General features: G+C 41.6%; 1 protein-coding gene across 2 annotated transcripts in view; it reads left to right on the plus strand.

Moving 5' to 3' along the window:
* The first annotated feature begins 1,150 nt into the window (after positions 1-1,150).
* samd12 (sterile alpha motif domain containing 12) overlaps positions 1,151-18,059 on the plus strand; it is a 157,193-nt gene continuing 140,284 nt past the window's right edge. For both annotated transcript variants that reach the window (XM_072571219.1, XM_072571220.1), the window contains exon 1: positions 1,151-1,291. In XM_072571219.1, the coding sequence (XP_072427320.1) occupies positions 1,279-1,291 (13 nt within the window). In that variant the 5' untranslated portion in view covers positions 1,151-1,278. The remainder of the gene's footprint in view (positions 1,292-18,059) is intronic.

Here is an 18,059-nt window from a genome sequence, read left to right on the forward strand (position 1 = left end):
TTTGAACTGTGGGAGGAAACCAGAGCAGCCGTAGGTAACCCACGCAGACACAGGGAGAATGTGCAAACTCCATACAAACAGTTGCCCAAGGTGGGAATTGAACCTGGGTCTCTAGCACTGTGAGGCAGCAGTGCTAACCACTGAGCCACCATGCCACCCCAAACTCTAGCCAATGGAGAGTCTGCCCAGATACCCATTGATTCCAGCTTTGCTGGGGTTCCTTGATGCCACACGGGGTTGAATACAGCCTTAGTCTCAAGGCCTCTCAATCCCAACTCACCTCTGGAATTCAGCTCTTTTGTTTGTGTTTGAACCAAGGTTGTTAACGAGGGTCAGGAGCTGAGTGGCCCTGGCAGCACCCATCCTGGGCATGTGAGCAGGCTATTGCTGAGCAGTAAGCTTAAAACCTGATTAAAGATCATTTTACGATTATACTCAGTCTCGTATCGGGTTGTGCTAATTAAAGTTCAAGAGAATACAGTTTTCAACAGAATGTCAGTGAAAACTTTACATACAAGGAAGGAATTTGTGTTTAAATCACATGGTTTTCAAATGACATTACCATGAAATAAATTACGTAATTTACTAGACTCATCTCCATCTCCGTGGTTAAAAATGGCAAGCACTTCAAATGCCAAGAAATTTAGTCTAAACTAATTTCAGAATTAAATAAAATTAAAATTTAGTAAGTAAGGGATGATTGTGAAGAATTGAGCCCTGATCAAGCAGTTCGTGTTTTTTTTTGCTTCAAAATGATTCGATTCACTTTAAATTTTTAAATAAATGTTCTTTTATCTGCCGCTCTCTGTAAATCGGTCACGTCATTGCTGCCAATAGAAAATGTTTAAGATTGCTTGAATTCTCAATGACATTACAGCCTTGCTGTGCCACCCTTTAGCCTTAGCAACCTGCTACATTTCAAAGCACATTGGGAATTAGAGTTCATCTCCATAAGATCCTAATCAGCGTGAGAGCATTGCCGTGGGAGGACTTTGCCACTCCGCTGGGCTTTTGCATTGCTGCTCTCGCTGTTCGCATTGTGTGGAGTGCGATGCGCTCACTGCTGCTGCCTTCCGCTTCAGCCAGTGATTGGGAAGTGCTGGAGGGAGACTACAAATCCCAGGTTCCAGAGGCACATGCGCCGTGCTGCTCAGTGCAGGTCGGAGAAGAGCGACAGAAGCTCTGGAGAATCCTGTATGTTGGAGAGTTCTTTAGCTTTGGAGCATAACTGTAGGGACACTAAATGGATACTGCTGGGATTAAAGAGTCGCTGATATAATGGCAGTGCAAGGTGAGGTTGCTTATGTGTATTTTTTTTATTGGGTTAATTGACTTCCTTTTGCAGAAAGCAGGAAGACAACTCCAGCTGATGTGCCAGCTGACTGGAGCTAGCTCTCTCTCTATCTGTGCTCCCCTCTCATTCAGATTTAATGGCATGTTTGCTGCATGCTTTCGGAGAGATGTCAGCAGGAGCTTTAATGTTGCTCTGTGTTTGGAGCATAACAAGCTAAAGATGGAAGTTTTTTTTTCTTCAAAAGAGCAAGTCAGCTCTTCGAAAATTTTTGGTAATGTTGTTAAACTCTGGGTTGTAAACGTGTCCGACCAGTCCAGGTAGTTGGCTTTGGGCAGAATTGTATATCTGGTGCTGCGATCTTTCTTTAACCTTCATTGACAATGCTTGGTTTTGTGATGGGGTTCGTCGATGTTGTGTACCATTTTCATTATCCACGTACTTTGTGATGTGACCTTGCTGCCAATGTTTGTTTGTAAATACAACCAGGTTTGCTTAATATTTTAAAGGGGATAGCGACCCTTTAATGCAGTCGAAAATCATTGAAGGACTGAAGGGGATGTTTCAGCTACCCACTTATTTCAGTCTATTCCCACTTTTGAATCCCCTCTTCTTAACTGTTAAAATGGTGAGGACTTTATGTTTGAAGATAAGTGGTATACCTACGAATGGGAAGATCTGAGCCTCTTTATATGTATCAATTAGCTCCAACATGTTATGTCTTTTAAAGTTTAAAAAATGGTTGTGTTATTGACTTTTTTTGTCATGTCTTCTCAGTCTACTGAATCAAGTATATCTTCTGCCCATTTTAACATTGCACCTCTAGTGGGGTGGGTTGTCTGTGCCCTGAAACAGCTTTATTTGTATAGGGGAACTGAACTCAAAAACTGAGAAAATTTTATAGATTCTTGATCAGACAAAAATAAAACATGCAGATGAGGTCATCAGCAGTTTGGGGGGTGGTGGGGGAATGCAAATCTCTACAAACTGGGCACTGATTCTCTCAAAACTGTTGGTGCTTATTTCCTGAGTTAGGTGACCCTGGATTGGCATTCTGCTGTCCTCTACTCTAAATAATATTATCAAAAATCTGTGGACCTACTGCCACCAGCAGACATCCATCACTTACCACTAATGTCTATGTATTAGAAGTTTATGGATCCCAGATGGTAGCCCAAATCGAAGATATACTCTTGTGTAATACTTAGGAAACACTACTATTATAAGTGCCATTCCTTGTTTAAGTTTGAAAATTGTTTCTCCAATGGATGATGAAGATTCTACATCACTGTTTAATGAATGGAAAGTTTTGTGTTCTGCACCACATTCCTCCTCTTTGTTATCTTAAAGCAGATAGGCCACACATCTACATTTTCTGATATCTAAGTCATGATTGGGTTTTCTATGTAAATCATTCAATTTCACTTTTTAAAAATTTATTCTTGGAATGCTGGTGATGTGACGAAGCAACACCTAAAGTAAGATAGAAATAGAAGGTGGCAGTGATCCATTTCATCCACTTCACTACTGAAGTCTCTGATGCTCCCAAAATAGTTACATACAGAGTGAGGAAGTAGCAATATCGACATCTGAAAAGCGAGTCTAACAGGGACATTATCACCTTCAGCATTCCTGCTGCTGTTCTTGATGAGAAGTAGTCACAGGGGAGGGCACTGCTGGAATAACCTTGTTGAGTCACCACATTATATCCTGTGACAAATATATATTTGCAGCCACATTGGACAAGTGGTGTAGGGGTGAGTATTAGATTCAATAGTCATTGGTAGGTCAAGTGAATAGCTGTCTTTTGGGTGATATTTAGTTTCACGAGTGTTGTCACAAGATGTAAATGTTTGACCACGTGCCTGACTTGATCCTTATAGATGCAGGAGAGGTTTAAAGCAGTAATGCCATAAGCCAACTATTGAATTTCATATGCAATTATATTTTAAGTTAAATTTTATTTTGAAAGTGTATAGCTGATACATAGATGCAATGGTTATTGACCAAAGGTTTTCTTCTTAACAATAACCCTTCCTTTCTCTGTATTTTCTCCCTGTTATGTGGGGTCACCTTCATGTGATCATCTTCATATCAACCATTATTCTTTCAGATTTTACTGGGTGGTTTTCTAGCTAGCAGTTCTTCCTGCCTCAGAATCTCCCATTTATCTCGGTTAGGGACTGACACCAATGCACACAGCCTTGCCCCACCAAGGCCTTTTGTAGCCTCTTCCTGAAGTTGGATTTAAACCTCTGGTCACTTGATTTGTAGGAAGTAAAGTCACTAAAACTAGGCATAGTAATCTTGCTATTATGTGCAAAATAGTAAACTAATTTGCAAGTAAACTTTTAAGATTGATCTGTGAGAGTATTGAATGTGTAAGATATTAGAAGTCTTCAGATGCTTTCTGCAAGTAGGTAGGGTACCAGGAGAAAATAAGTGAAGAAGGAACCTTCTTGACTGAGCCACATATATGTTTAATTTCTTCACTTTTTTTCATCTAGATCATTCCTGCATTTAGTGTTATTTGACAACAGCAGCTTTCAGAGCATGACATCTTTTAAATCAGACTGTAAAACAGTACTGACAGGATTTTTGGTGGGTTTTTTTCCCCAGAGTTCTTGTACAGAGTTCTGGTTCTGCTTTTTTTTAACCATAAGAAACTAGCTGAAATTTATGATGAGCAATTTTACCAGAGTAACCTTTAGAAACTGTATCGACTGACCTGCCATTTTAAGTATATAACCGTGAACAAGTATGCTGTGAAAATTGTATTTTCAACTCTCAAAATGTTGATTGGGAAAGCCTACCAGTATTTCAACAGTTGCTTTTCAAACTTTTTCTCATTGTGACACTGTGGTGAAGCTTGAAAGTTGTTTCAACCCCTCCAGAGAGCTGGGGTGGGCAGAGAGGGGAGTTAAGTGTGGTATTGTAGAAGGCAGAGATGTGATATAGAGTAGATCTCAAGAGTGGAGATGGGATGGGGCAGAGACTGATGGGTTGGGGTGGTACACACAGTGGAGGGAAGATGGGCAGAGTAGCGAGTGAGGAGAGGAGGATCAGTTTGGAGACAGAAGGGAGCTGTAAAAGCAGGTACCTATTCCAATAGAAGAGCAGCTGTGTAGCTTGGTCAAAATTCCAAGGCAGCCATTGCTGTCTCTATGCTCCTGACCACAAAATGTCAGTTCACAGCCACAGCTGGAGTCCTGGCACCCAGTTTCAGAACCTCGAATGAAAACATGGGACAAAAATATGTCTGAAAATCTCTCATGATTTTAAGAAGTATCTTGCTTCCATGACTTTATATTTTCTATTGTCTGCATTCACACCAAAGTAAAGTGGGATCATGTGCTGAGGGGATGTTAAGTTATTTTTGTATACGCATCAAGATATAATCTCAAATTACTGTCATGCTAGTCAGAATGAGAGAACAGTTCTGATCCCAACTGATGGTAATACTGGATAAGTTGGATTCCAGAATGAAATCTGGCTTGATAGCCCATAAGGTTTATTTTTGAAGTTTGGTCACTGCGGTAGTCAGGCACTGAATGTATAAGAGATAGGAGCAGAATAAGGCCACTCAGCCTATTGAGTCTGCTCTGGCATTCAATCATGGCTGATATGTTTCTCAGTCTCTAACTTCCCGCCTTCTCCTCATAACCTTGATCCATTTACTAACCTATACAGCTCTGTCTTAAATACACAGTGATTTGGTCTTCACAGCCCTCTGTGGCAATGAATTCCATAGATTAACCACCCTCTGTCTGAAGATATTGCTCCTCATCTCAGTTTGAAAGGGCCATCCCTTCACTCTGAGGCTGTGCCTTCAGGTCCTGGTCTCTTCTACTAGTGGAAACATCTTCTCACGTCCACTTTATCCAGGGTTTTCAGAATTCTGTGAGTTTCAATCAGATCCCCCTCTTATCCTTCTAAAGAGGCTCCAAAAGTATTTTTACAAAAGAGTATCAAAGTTTATTACTTACAAGTGAAAAGTCACAAACTATTATGCATTTTATAAAACTATGTGAAACCATCTTATTACGCATATCAGAAATAAAGATTTGACCTTGCCTTCAGCAACACTCTTAAGGTACTCAAACCTCGATGAAGGGTCATCTTATTTTCACTTTAAAGTTTCGCATTCTGTAGTGTGGCTGTACTTGGATTCTTTCTGAATAATGTCTGAATTCACTTGATGTGGTGTTCTTTAATTAATATATATTCACAAGATCCTTAAATTGACAACACAGTTCACTTACTTCTTAACATGCATCCTTAAATGCCACTTCCATACTGTTTGTCTCTGGAGCTTTACTCTTACTGATATTGTAAGCATCTGGGCCTGCATTTCTCCTGTTACTCTTATAGGCCTCTTCTTCCTGAATGACCTGCTTTTGTATGAAATAAACCAACACACTCACTGTCCTTCTGGATGGTTCTATCTTTGAGAAATAACTGGTTTCTGTTTCCATTTCCCTCTGCTATAGGACACCTCATTGCTAGGCAATAGACTCAATTTATTTTACTGTAATATTTCTTTTTGTAAAACACTGAACTATTCACTTTGAGGGGTTTTTAAAAGCATAACTTTAAATGAATTTAAACACATTTACAGGCAACTCTCATACTTTCATTATTTGTGTACATTAAGACATATACTCAATGTCGAAATACAAATCAAGCCTAAAGATAATGGTTCTCTCCATTTTAGATCCAAACTTTCCAGGTAATAAGAATATATCTTGAACTGTCATCATAGACCTGCCTTAGCTAGTTTGTAACAGCCTACCAGTTTTTCATGTGTTTGCTTTGTAAACCACCCTTGGAGTGGAATTGCCTCTCTTTGTATAAAATACAGTTGAAATGACACTGATGCAATTTCAGGTCAAGTTTCTACGAAGAATCCTTTGCATAATCACAAGCATAAAATCCTCGAAGCTGCAGAATAGAAGTTGTAACAAAAACAGAAATTGCTGGTGAAACTCAGTATGTTCTGAGGGAAAGCCACTGGACTCGAACCATTAACTCTGCTTTCTTCCCACAGATGCTGCCAGACCTGCTGAGTTTCACCAGCAAGTTCAGTTTTTGTTTCGAACCTGCAGCATCTGTAGTTGTTTCATTTTATGATAGAAGTTGTTACTTTGTCTACTTTACAAATGAAAGGTTGTAATGAAAGGTTGTACTCTCAGTTCTATAGCTGAAAATTGGTTTATCACAAAATATTTTAATGTGTTCTGTCCACTGCTTGTAAATTAATTTACAACTTCTGACAATGACTTAAAGAAACAGTCTTGAACAGTTTAAAAACAATATTCAGGTTTTTTAAAATAAGTTTTTTTAAAATGGAAACTTCATTAAGTGGACCTACTCGTGTCAAATTTGACAACTTCAGCCTGGAATTGTGGACAAGGTTGATCTGAATCATAAAGATGCATAAAAACGTCACAAAACGCACAGAATAACTCTGGTTACATTCAAAGCTTGCTAATCTTTTGCAGTGATTTTACTCAAATTATTATTATTATTATAAACAAGTATCAGCATTTCTGTTTAGCATCAGCTAGACATTCATTTCCATCTATTTGTTCCTCCTTCCCATACCCTCTAATCCACATGTCTAACACCTGTGGTAAATTGATCACCTTTTTGTTCCTGCAGGTGATCCCTGAGTGTTCGGCACACAACTGATTTATGTTGATTCCCAAATAGTTCCCACATGATAGGGTTCAGAAAAGATTTACAAGCATGTTGCCAGGGTTGGAAGATTTGAGCTACAGGGAGAGGCTGAATAGTCAATAAGTGTGGTGCTGGAAAAACACAGCCAGTCAGGCAGCATCCAAGGAGCAGGCAAATCGATGTTTGAAGAGCTCATGCTCAAAACATCGAATTTCCCGTTCCTCGGATGCTGCCTGACCGGTTCCCGCACCACAGTTTTTGACTCTGATCTCCAGCCTGTGCAGTCTTCAATTTCTTTCCGGAGAGGCTGAGTAGGCTAGGGCTATTTTCCCTGGAGCATCGGAGGCTGAGGGGTAACCGTATAAAAGTTTATAAAATCATGGGGGACATGTATAGGTGAATCATCAAAGTCTATTTTCCAGGGTAGGGTGTCTAAAACTAGAGGGCATAAGTTAATGGTGAGAGGGGAAAGATTTAAAATGGACCAAAGGGGCAATGTTTTCACACAGAGGGTGGTGCATTTATGAAATGAGCTGCCAGAAAAAGTGGTGGAGGCGAGTACAATTCCAACATTTAAAAGGCATCTCGATGGGAATATGAATACGAAGGGTTTAGAGGGATAAGTGCTGGCAAATAGGCCTAGATTAATTTAGGATATCTGGCTGACAGGGGCGAGTTGGACCAGAAGTGTTTCTGTGCTGTGGGTCTCTGAGTCATCCTGAGGATTCCTATGATGCAATAGTAGTGTCCCTGTCTCTGAGCCAGGAGGCCAGAGTTCAAATCCCATCTTCCGAGGTGTGTAACAACATCCTTGAACAGGTTGATTAGAAAATATTTACACGTCTCCAATCAGTGTTCACTGGAGAATAGTCTAGGAATGTCATGGTGCCACCTTCACACCCACACCCCTACTAAAACAGAATTAATAAAAGACCTACTCCCTTAGATGAGCCAATGTTGTCCTTTGTAAGAAACAGAGCTCCTTTGCAGCTAATTATATGGCACTTTGTCAAAAGGTCATACATAATTAATCACAGTGGGATCAAGCATTTGACAAAGTTTCTTCAAAGTTAAAAGTCAATTTCTTGAAGTTGTCTCATATAATTTCATTTCTTCCTTTAAAACCTTGTGACTTGGAACCTCTGTTGCAAAATCCTTCTTGCTTTCAAATTAAGGAAACAATTCATACAGGAAGTTTGGAAGACTAAGTAGATAGGAATGTGGTAAGCTGTTCAACTCGCTTTGCTAAATCCTTTTTAAAAAAGAAGCGACACATCTCAATCCTATCAGCTGACTTTTTTTTTTCAGCCTTCATGACAGACCCATAGATCTGTTTTCAAGTGTTAATCAGTGTAGGTTCATCGTTCCTTGTAAGTCGACTTGCAGGTAGATAGGATATTGAAGAAGGTGTTTAGTTATGCTTTCCTTTATTGGTCAGAGCATTGAGTAGAGGAGTTGGGAGGTCATGTTGTAGCTGTACAGGACTTTTGGAATATTGCATGCAGTTCTGGTCTCCTGTCTATCAGACGTTTGTTGTGAAACTTGAAAGGATTCAAAAGATTTTACAAAGATGTTGCCAGGGTTGGAGAGTTTGAGCTATAAGGAGAGGCTGAATAGGCTGGAACTGTTTTCCTTGGAGTGTCAGAGGCTGAGGGGTAAACTTATAGAGGTTTATAAAATCATGAGAGGCATTGAAAGGGTAAATAAACAAGGACTTTTCCCTTGGGTGGGGGAGTCCAGAACTAGAGGGCATAAGTTTAGGATGAGAGGGGAAAGGTTTAAAAGGGACCTAAGGGGCAACGTTTTCCTGCGGAGGGTGGTGCATGTGTGGAATGAGCTGCCAGAGGATGTGGTGGAGGCTGGTACAATTACAGCATTTAAAATGCATCTGGATGGGTATATGAATAGGAAGGGTTTGGAAGGATATGGGCCAAGTGCTGGCAAATAGGACCAAGTTAGGTTAAGATATCTGGTGAGCATGGACAGGTTGGACTGAAGGGTCTGCTGTGCTGTACATCTCTATGACTGTGTGACTCTATGACTCTTTGTTCTGTCAGGGCATTTCACATCACTGTTTTATTTGATCTGGTTCCAAATTATGCTGCTTATTCTATTGTACTTTAATTTGAGTTACTGTTCAAGATTTGATTTGATTTATTGTTGTCACATGTATCTAAGTACAGTGAAAAGCTTTGTTTTGCAAACAGTACGTGTAGATCATAGCAAACAAGAATATACAGATCATAGCATGTTTAGACAGGGTGAGGCATATAAGATTATGACTGTACAGGGGGTGCTCAAAGCAAGATCAACATTAGCAATCTGCCATCTTGTTTGTTCTGCCTTGATCTCCTGTCATCTCTCCCAATAGCTTTGTATGGGTTAGCTGAAAAGTCCCAAGTTACTCCAGTGTTTCCAAATAACTCAACTCGAAACTAGGAATCGTATTGTTCTGTTCTGTAATTTTGTTAGGCCTTCTTTGATAAACTCTCATTCTCCAAAGCTGAATGCAGTACATCAAATGGTTTAATGAAAATATTGTATAGTTTAATAATGACTTGTTTTTCCAACATTTCTATTTGCTTTGCTGTTTGCAGCTGCATAATAATTGGACAAGCTGAGCATCATTTATTGACCTGCCTCAAAACTAGCAGCCAATGTTTTAATTTGGAATTATGTTTTGTAAGTGGATGCTGGATTTTTTTTTCTTATTTGGGGTTTATGGGCTTCACTGGCTGGGCCCAGATTTTTGCCTATACCTAGTTGCTCCAGAGAAGTAGTGGTGAGCTAACTATTTTAACCATTGCAGTCTGCATGCTGTAGGTAGACCCATAATGCTGTTAGTGAGGGAGTTGCATGATTTTGACCAGTGGCATGTTGGGATGGTAACATATTTCCAAGTTAGGAAGGTGAGTGGCTTGGCGGGTAACTTGCAGGTGGTGTTCTCATTTACCTCCTCCCCTTGTGCTTCTAGGTGGAAGTGATCATAGGTTTGGACGGTACTGTGATGAATTTCTGCAGTGCTTTTTGTACATGTGCATTAGTGCTGGAAGGCCTGGATCTTTGTGGATGGGGTGCTGAATATTTTTAAGACAGTGGTAGGTATCATTACTTTAGTCAACCTGTTCAGACGTGTTATCTCCAGGGTAGGTGGGACTTGAGCCCAGAACTTCTTGACCAAGTTACAATCACACCACAAGACGTATTCTTGACAAACAATGGGGTAAAAAGCTATCCAAAAGTTGCAAGTATGATCAGCAACCAAATCAGTCATGAACCTACTGAATGACAGAACAGGCTCAATGGGTTGAGTGGTCAACTTTTTATCCTAGTTTATATGTTGAAACAAGCTGGAATTTATATTGTGCATTGTAAAATGCTATTAGTGAGTATCACAGTGGAGTGAGAAGGGTGTACTATCTTCATTTTTATTTTCTATTTTTTTTGTCTTCCTTTTGTTTCCCTCCCTTCCAACTTCATTCACTCCCTTTTCCTTCTCAGGCAATGGATCTGTGCAGATAGAGGGTGTGTTTTATTTCGGTAATTCAGGAACTTTTGTCCATCCATTCTAAACCTTGTGTAGAAACTAGAAGTTAAGTAACATTGGATTTCAAACTTAATTTCACAATAACATACAGAATATGAGTGCATTATTGTTGGACTGCAGTGAGAGTAAGATGGGACACGACCTTCAGTTTATTTTAAACCCATACAAATTGAAAATATCTTGGGTTTGTAGAGACTTTTAAATGTTGTGTCCCTGCATTTATCCAGTTGTAGTTATAAAGAAGTATTCCCATTAAATCCTGTTTTTAGTTTTACAGAAAATATTTTTTTGTAATTGGTAGTCCATTTTTTTTTAAGAGAAAGGTCTGAGGGATATTGTCAGGACAGATAGTGTGGCAAATACCCTGTTCTCAAATTTCTTATATGGGGTAGATCTTCTTAGCTGTGACACCGAAAATGGGTGACAACGCAAACAAGCATTGTTGCTTCTTGGGATTTTCAAGGCTGCTCTGTTTAGGATAGCTTAAGTTTTAAACCATTAATAAAATTAATTGTATTGTAAGAAAATTATTTTAGTGTGGTGAAAACAACAAATCCAGGAGATTACAGTGGGTCAGACAGCATTCATTGAGAGACCAAGCTAAAGTTTTGATTCTAGATGACTCTTCATCAGAGCTGGAGTTACGTGTGTAGGGATTTGTTATGAAAATGTAATTTGATGACTTGTGCATTATGAATGTAATTTTAGTTTGGAGATCAATTTTTTTCGATAAGGTAACTTAAGTTCAGAAGTTGCTGGGCTGAACGGGGTACATATACATCTATTGTCCTTCCATGTGTTCTTTGAAGGTCAGCGTTAGAAGGGTGAAAGCCTTCAAACTGCAGGTGGACCCAACTGCAGCTGGGAACTGAAGACAAGCAAGCCTGAGAATGATTTCCCTATCATTTGAAATTTAAATTATTCATTCCAGATTAGAGCGAGGTTCAAAAGTCAGGGGTTAGCAAGTGAGATCTTGCTCTCTGTGTACTTTACAAGTCAGTTTTTGTGCTGAAGCTACAAGTTAATTAGTTTAAGTAATCCAGATACTCTGTGACTCTGTGGGTAAGTGGAATACAAGTTGGATCTTTTGAAAGAGGATGTGATTCTGGACTGCACCACTTTTGGAAGGAGTTCAGACAGACATTTGGGGCCTAGAAGCAACATTTGAAAATCTATAAAGCAATTGTAGAACAGAAGCAAAGGGCTATTGGAAATCAATGGTGATCGAGGCAATGTCGATATCGGGTAACTGGGCAGAAACCTAACAGATGGTGTACAATATGGCAAAGTGTAAGTTTTCATTTTGAGCAGAAAAATAAGGGCTGAATGTTTTTAAATGGGAGCGACTAGAAAGTGCTGTGTTCAGGGGGACCAGGATGTCCTTGCACATCTCTGCCTCCACCAAAGGTTCTCAGTGTCACAGATGCCAGTCCTTGGCCAGTTTGATTTATTTCACATGATATCAAGAAATGATTGAAGACATTGGATACAGCAAAGGCTGTGGACCCTGACAACATTCTAGCAATAGTACTGAAGACCTGCTCCAGGACTTGCTACACGCATGGCCCAACTGTTCTGTATAGCCATAATACTGGCTTCTGTCTGACAATGTTTCCCAGGTATGTCTTATACACAAAATTCAGGACAAATCCAATCCAGTCAGTTACCATTCCATCTGTCTACTCTTGGTCATCAGTAAAGTGATGGAAGGTGCCATCAACAGTGCTATCAAGGATCACCTACTCAGTAATAACTGCTCAGTGATGCCCAGTTTGGATTTTGCCAGGGACACTCTGCTCCTGACCTCATTACAGCTTTGGCTCAAACATGGACAAAACACCTGAATTCTACAGGGGCGATGAGAGTGAGAGCCCTTGACATCAAGGTCCTTGAGTGTAACATCAAGAAGCCCCAGCAAAGCAGGATTCATTGGAATCAGGGGCAAACCTTCTGCTAAACAAAAACCAAAGGAACCGCGGATGCTGTCAAGCAGAAACAAAAATAGAAATTGCTGGAGAAGCTCAGCAAATCTGGCAACATCTGTAGAGAGAAATAAGAGTTAACGTAACAGTTCTGAGGAAGGGTCACTCGCCATGAAACATTAACTCTGATTTCTCTCCACAGATGCCGCAGATCTGTTGAGCTTTTCCAACAAGCTCTCCGCGGGTTGATGTCATACCTGGCACATGGATGGTTGCAGTTGTTTTGGTCAGTCATCTCCGCTTCAGAACATCTTTGAAGGAGTTCCTCTGGGTAGAGTCTGAGGCCCAACCATCTTCAGCTGCTTCATCAATGACCTGCCCTCCGTTAGGAGGTCAGAAGTGGGGATGTTTGCTGCCGATAGTCTGCTTCAGTTTCTGAGGAGACACAAATGGTGTTGAACATTGCACTAAGTCCAAATGCAGCAGGACCTGGACCATATCCAGGCCATTTAACACTTGTGCCACACAAATGCCAGGTAATGGCCATCTCCAATAAGAGACAATTTAATCATCACCCTTCACATTCAATGCTATCATCGTCACTGAACCCATCCCCACCTCCCAGTTATTAACATCCTAAGGATTATCATTGACCAAAACTCAACTGGACTCACTATATAAAAATATAGTGACTACAAAAGGTTAGGAATGCTGCATGATATGGAGGTGCCAGTGTTGGACTGTGGTGGACAAAGTCAGAAGTCACATGACACCATGTTATAGACCAACAGGTTTATATAAAAACACAAGCTTTCGGAGTGCTGCTTCTTTTTCAGATGAATGCCGCAACCTTGAAACTAAGATAGAGGTCATTTTCTCAGCTTGCACTCAGGACCAACTGCAAGACACTGCCTAGCAGAAAGGCAGTGGAACTATGCCACCTATATGCACACCAAGAACGGGAAACCTGAGAACCTGGGCATCACCACAAGCAGCAACCAAGCCTCCGCAGTACCACATCATCAACTTGTCTGACCACACCCTTCAACCAGACAAAATAAAAGTTCACAGCCAAGGCTTCGCTTTCTCACACATACCAAAATGGATCCCATTGGTCTTGTGGCAGACACAGAGGAATTCATCAGGTGAATGAGGCTGTGGGAATTCTTTCACAAATCCCAAGATGTCAGCAGTGAGCCCAATGAGACAACTAGTGAACCAGAACAGCTGACAGAGAGATCTGCAGTGCAGTGACCAAAGAAGAAACAGTTGAACTGGACCCCTTCAGGGGGCTGCTGTTCTAGGCTTGACATATATGCTCAAGCCATCAGGAGATGTGTTAACGTTCGATTAATCAGCTGTACTCACAAAATAGTGCAGAACCCAAACACAACGTCATCCAGGCTCTCCAGATCAACCACAACATCATCAAATCAGCAAAGGAAGAACCATCATCATACAGAATACAGAACAGAAGCGTACCGACAACTAAACAACCAGAAACACTACAGACAATGTTACCTGCCGATCTGACCAAAGAACACCGCTATCAACTTAACAGACTGATCAAGACCTTCGATCTATACCTTCAGACTATCCTATGCCCTCTTATCCTGTGTACGTCTCGCATAGCAGACTTCCCTTGCCTTCTGAAGATACACAGTGCCAACAGACCCAGATGTCCCATCATGTCAGGCAACAGGAACCTGTGAGTGTTTGAGAAGATTTGTAGCTCAGGTTGAGGTTTTGGATGTAGGTTTGCTTGCTGAGCTGAAAGGTTCATTTCCAGATGTTTCATTACTTTACTAGGTAACATCTTCAGTGGACCTCATGCAAAGCAATGCTGGAAATTCCTGCTTTCTATTTATATGGTTGGGTTTCTTTGGGTTGGTGATGTCATTTCCTGTTGTGAAGTTACTTCCTGTTCTTTTTCTCAGGGGATGGTAGATGGGGTCTAACTCGGATGTCTGTCCGAAACGTTGATTTCGAAGCTACTTGGATGCTGCCTGAACTGCTGTGCTTTTCCAGCACCACTAATCCAGAATCTGGTTTCCAGCATCTGCAGTCACTGTTTTCACCTCTCTAACCCGATGTGTTTGTTGATAGAGTTCCGGTTGTGTGAGAACCTCTTTGGCTACATTTCAGGGCATCTTGAAACCCATTGTACAAGGAATGCCCAGCTTATGTCGCAGTACTACAGACTTCTTACACAAACTCAGCACTCATGGACTAGTTGAACCAGCAACATTCCTCATCACAATGGATTTTTCGGCACTCAATACCAGCATCACTGCAACAGTCTCAGTACTCAACACCAACTGCCAATTTTCAGATCCCATCCTACAACACATCCGCTTCATCCTTGATCACAACATCTTCACTTTTGACAACCAGTTCTTCATCCATACACACAAAGCATCATGCACCCCAATACAGTAACATTTTCATGCACAAGTTCAAGTAAGACCTCGTCACCCCACAGGACCTCCAACTAACACTGTACACCAGATGTATCAATGGCATCTTCTTCCTTTTGAATTCACAGCAAAGAATCACTGAAGTGCTGAAGTGAGGCTATCAACAAGTTTCATCGCATCATCAGACTTTCCATGAGTCAGTCTCATTCTTGGACACACATCTCCATCCAGAAAGACACCTCAGTACCTCAATCTACCACAAGCTCTTGGACAACATCACGATGCTTCACTTCTCTAGTTTTCACCCTAAACAGGTTAAGGAAGCCATCCCCTATGGACAAGCCCTGCGTATACACACGATCTGCTCAGACAAAGAGGGACACAACCGATACTTACTAATACTGAAAGGTGCCCTCATGAGAATGGGATATGACACTCAATTCATTTGACAGGCCACAGTGAAAAATCAGAACAACCGCCTCAGAAGACAGACATGGGACATAATCGAATGACTACCCTTTGTCCAGTAATTCCCTGGAGCAGAGAAACCACGCCATGTCCTTTGTACTTCACCTAATGAAGGAGCAGTGCTTCAAAAGCTTGTGATTTTAAATAAACTTGGCTAATCCAACTAGCTGACACATCCCCAAATACTATGGACAATTTCAGTATGGCCAATCCACCTTAACCTGCACATTTTTGAACTGTGGGAGGAAACCAGAGCTCCCAGAGGAAATCCACCAGACACTGGGAGAACTTGCAAACTCTCTACAGATGTCAACCAAGGGTGGAATCAAACCTGGGTCCCTGGTGCTGTGGGGCGACAGTATTAATGACTGAGCCACAGTGTCACTCCTTCTCAAGGAAGGGATCAATAAATTATTCTGATATTTTAAGGGTATGCATTTAAGGGGGTAGGTAAAGTTAAGGTTTCAGATTACTGTGACCTTGACGGACCATTGAAGGTTATGATATTCTATTCCAGTTGTCTTTTTGCAATGGTTTGGCGACAGCCATTAATCCTGGACTTCCCAATCAGTGGGTTGTAAGGCCAGATTTTGGACTTATCTCTGAAGCAGCAAGGGCTGACATGAAGCTTAGCTGAGCCCTAACAGCTGTGTGGTCCCCACAAAATGTTTGCATATTTTCTATTGTCGGACAGTGCCTGATCAATTGCTCATTGAGGCTCAGTTCTTGCCGTGTGAGAGTCTTTGGGAATATTCATTCTGCACGCTTTTACAACAATTGTCATGTGAAGGAGATGGGAGGAGGCTGAGGCAAGTGGGGACATGTTAATCTCTTTTCACACCTTTGCTGCAGTACCTGAAGTCCTCCATCTAGCTCTTCAATAATTGAAGCCCCCTCCCCTCCCACTCAACAACTCTTGGAGTCCTGCTAATTTTCACCCAGCAGCAGACTAAATCTGAGATGTGAAAATGGCATCGCACAAGAAGGTGGTTTGGGATGTATTGCACTAATCGGATAACAATATCCACTGGGTCTGGCAGTATCTTCTCACTTTGAATCATAATGCTGTGTTCGAAACGTCAGCATTGACTCCTGCACATTTCCCCCGAAAAAGTAGACTTGTCCACTCTGGCCTCTTCTTTCTTTCTTTCAGTACTTTAGGTGGTTTTTCTTTCTCTACTTTATGTCCTGGAGGGATCTTGGTTGTGGAGGCAGTGGCAGAGTTGGCAGTGGCTGGGGGGTCTTTGACGGTCTGCCACAATTCATAGAACATAGAACAATACAGCGCAGAACAGGCCCTTCAGCCCTCGAAGTTGCGCCGGCCTGTGAACTATTCTCAGCTCGTCCCTGTACACTATCGTTTCATCATCCATGTGATAACATTGGGCTGTACTGGGTCTTAATGGACAAAACCAACGTCATCTACAAAATTCCATGCAAGGACTGCCACAAACACTATGTAGGACAAACAGGAAGAAAGTTAGCCACCAGGATACACGAACACCAGCTAGCCACAAAAAGACACGACCGTCTCTCCCTCGTAGCCCTACACACGGAGGAAAAAAAACACCAATTCGACTGGGGCAACACATCTATCCTGGGACAGGCTAAGCAAAGACATGCCAGAGAATTCCTAGAGGCCTGGCACTCCAACCACAATGCCATAAACAAACACATAGATCTAGATACCATCTATCAACCCCTCAGAAAACAAACAGGAAATGACATCACCACAAACCCCAGGAACCCCATCCAGGACAAACATATTAATAGAAAGCAGGAGACAACAGCTTCGCTTCACCTGGAGGTCGCCACTGATGATGTTACCTAGCCAGGTAACGAAACGTCTGGATATCAAACCTACAGCTCAACGAGCAAACCTACACCCTAATCCTTGTAAATCTCTTCTGCACCTTTTCCAATACTTCCACATCCTTCCCGAAATATGGCGACCAGAACTGTCCACAGTATTCCAAGTGTGGCTGCACAGTCAGCAGGCGTGCCCGGCCGGAACGCTGGTTTCTGGCATCGCGGCTTCATCGACATCCGGAGCAGTACCAGAGAGGGACTATGCAGCCACCCAGCTACCATGGCAACGGAACGTGGCAGCGGTTGGGGCCCTGCATGAGTCCAGTTGACAGTGGTGGCAAAGATGGCGACAGCAGCTATCAGCAGCAAAGTGACGATTGGGCCAAAGACCAGCAAGCACCAGCAAAGCCTGGCATGCCTGATGGAGGTCAGCAGCAGCAAAGGTCAGCCACAGGCTGGTCTTAGCCCAACGTGGGTGAGAGCCTGCCCAGTACAGGGGAGAGGATGCCCTCTTGGGGAAAGTCCAGCTTGGAGCATCCACAGACCCATGATTTAATAAAGGACTATAATGTTTGACTTTTTAACTTTATTTATTTCTTCTAGTTCTATAACTAAGGTTTTATACCAAGGTACGTTGTATCTAAGATGGTGCCGTGTGTGGCAACATTTGTACACTTTTCACTGTACTCTTGTACCCCATGCTTGAGTACGCATGACAATAAAACTTGAAATTAAATGTACAGCTACTTTTTTTTAGGGCTTGCCATTTACTAGGCATTGGAGTCACTGAAGTAGCAGTAACAATTTTTCAGTAGAAATTTGACTTGGTCATTATCCGAGAGAATGAAAGCTTTGCTTTTCTTCAATAATGCAAACAGCAGAGGATCTGAGCTGCATTCAGACCAGAATCCTGTCAGGTTCTAAAT

Source organism: Chiloscyllium punctatum, chromosome 5 (genome assembly GCF_047496795.1).
Source record: "Chiloscyllium punctatum isolate Juve2018m chromosome 5, sChiPun1.3, whole genome shotgun sequence".
In the NCBI taxonomy this organism is placed as follows: domain Eukaryota; kingdom Metazoa; phylum Chordata; class Chondrichthyes; order Orectolobiformes; family Hemiscylliidae; genus Chiloscyllium; species Chiloscyllium punctatum.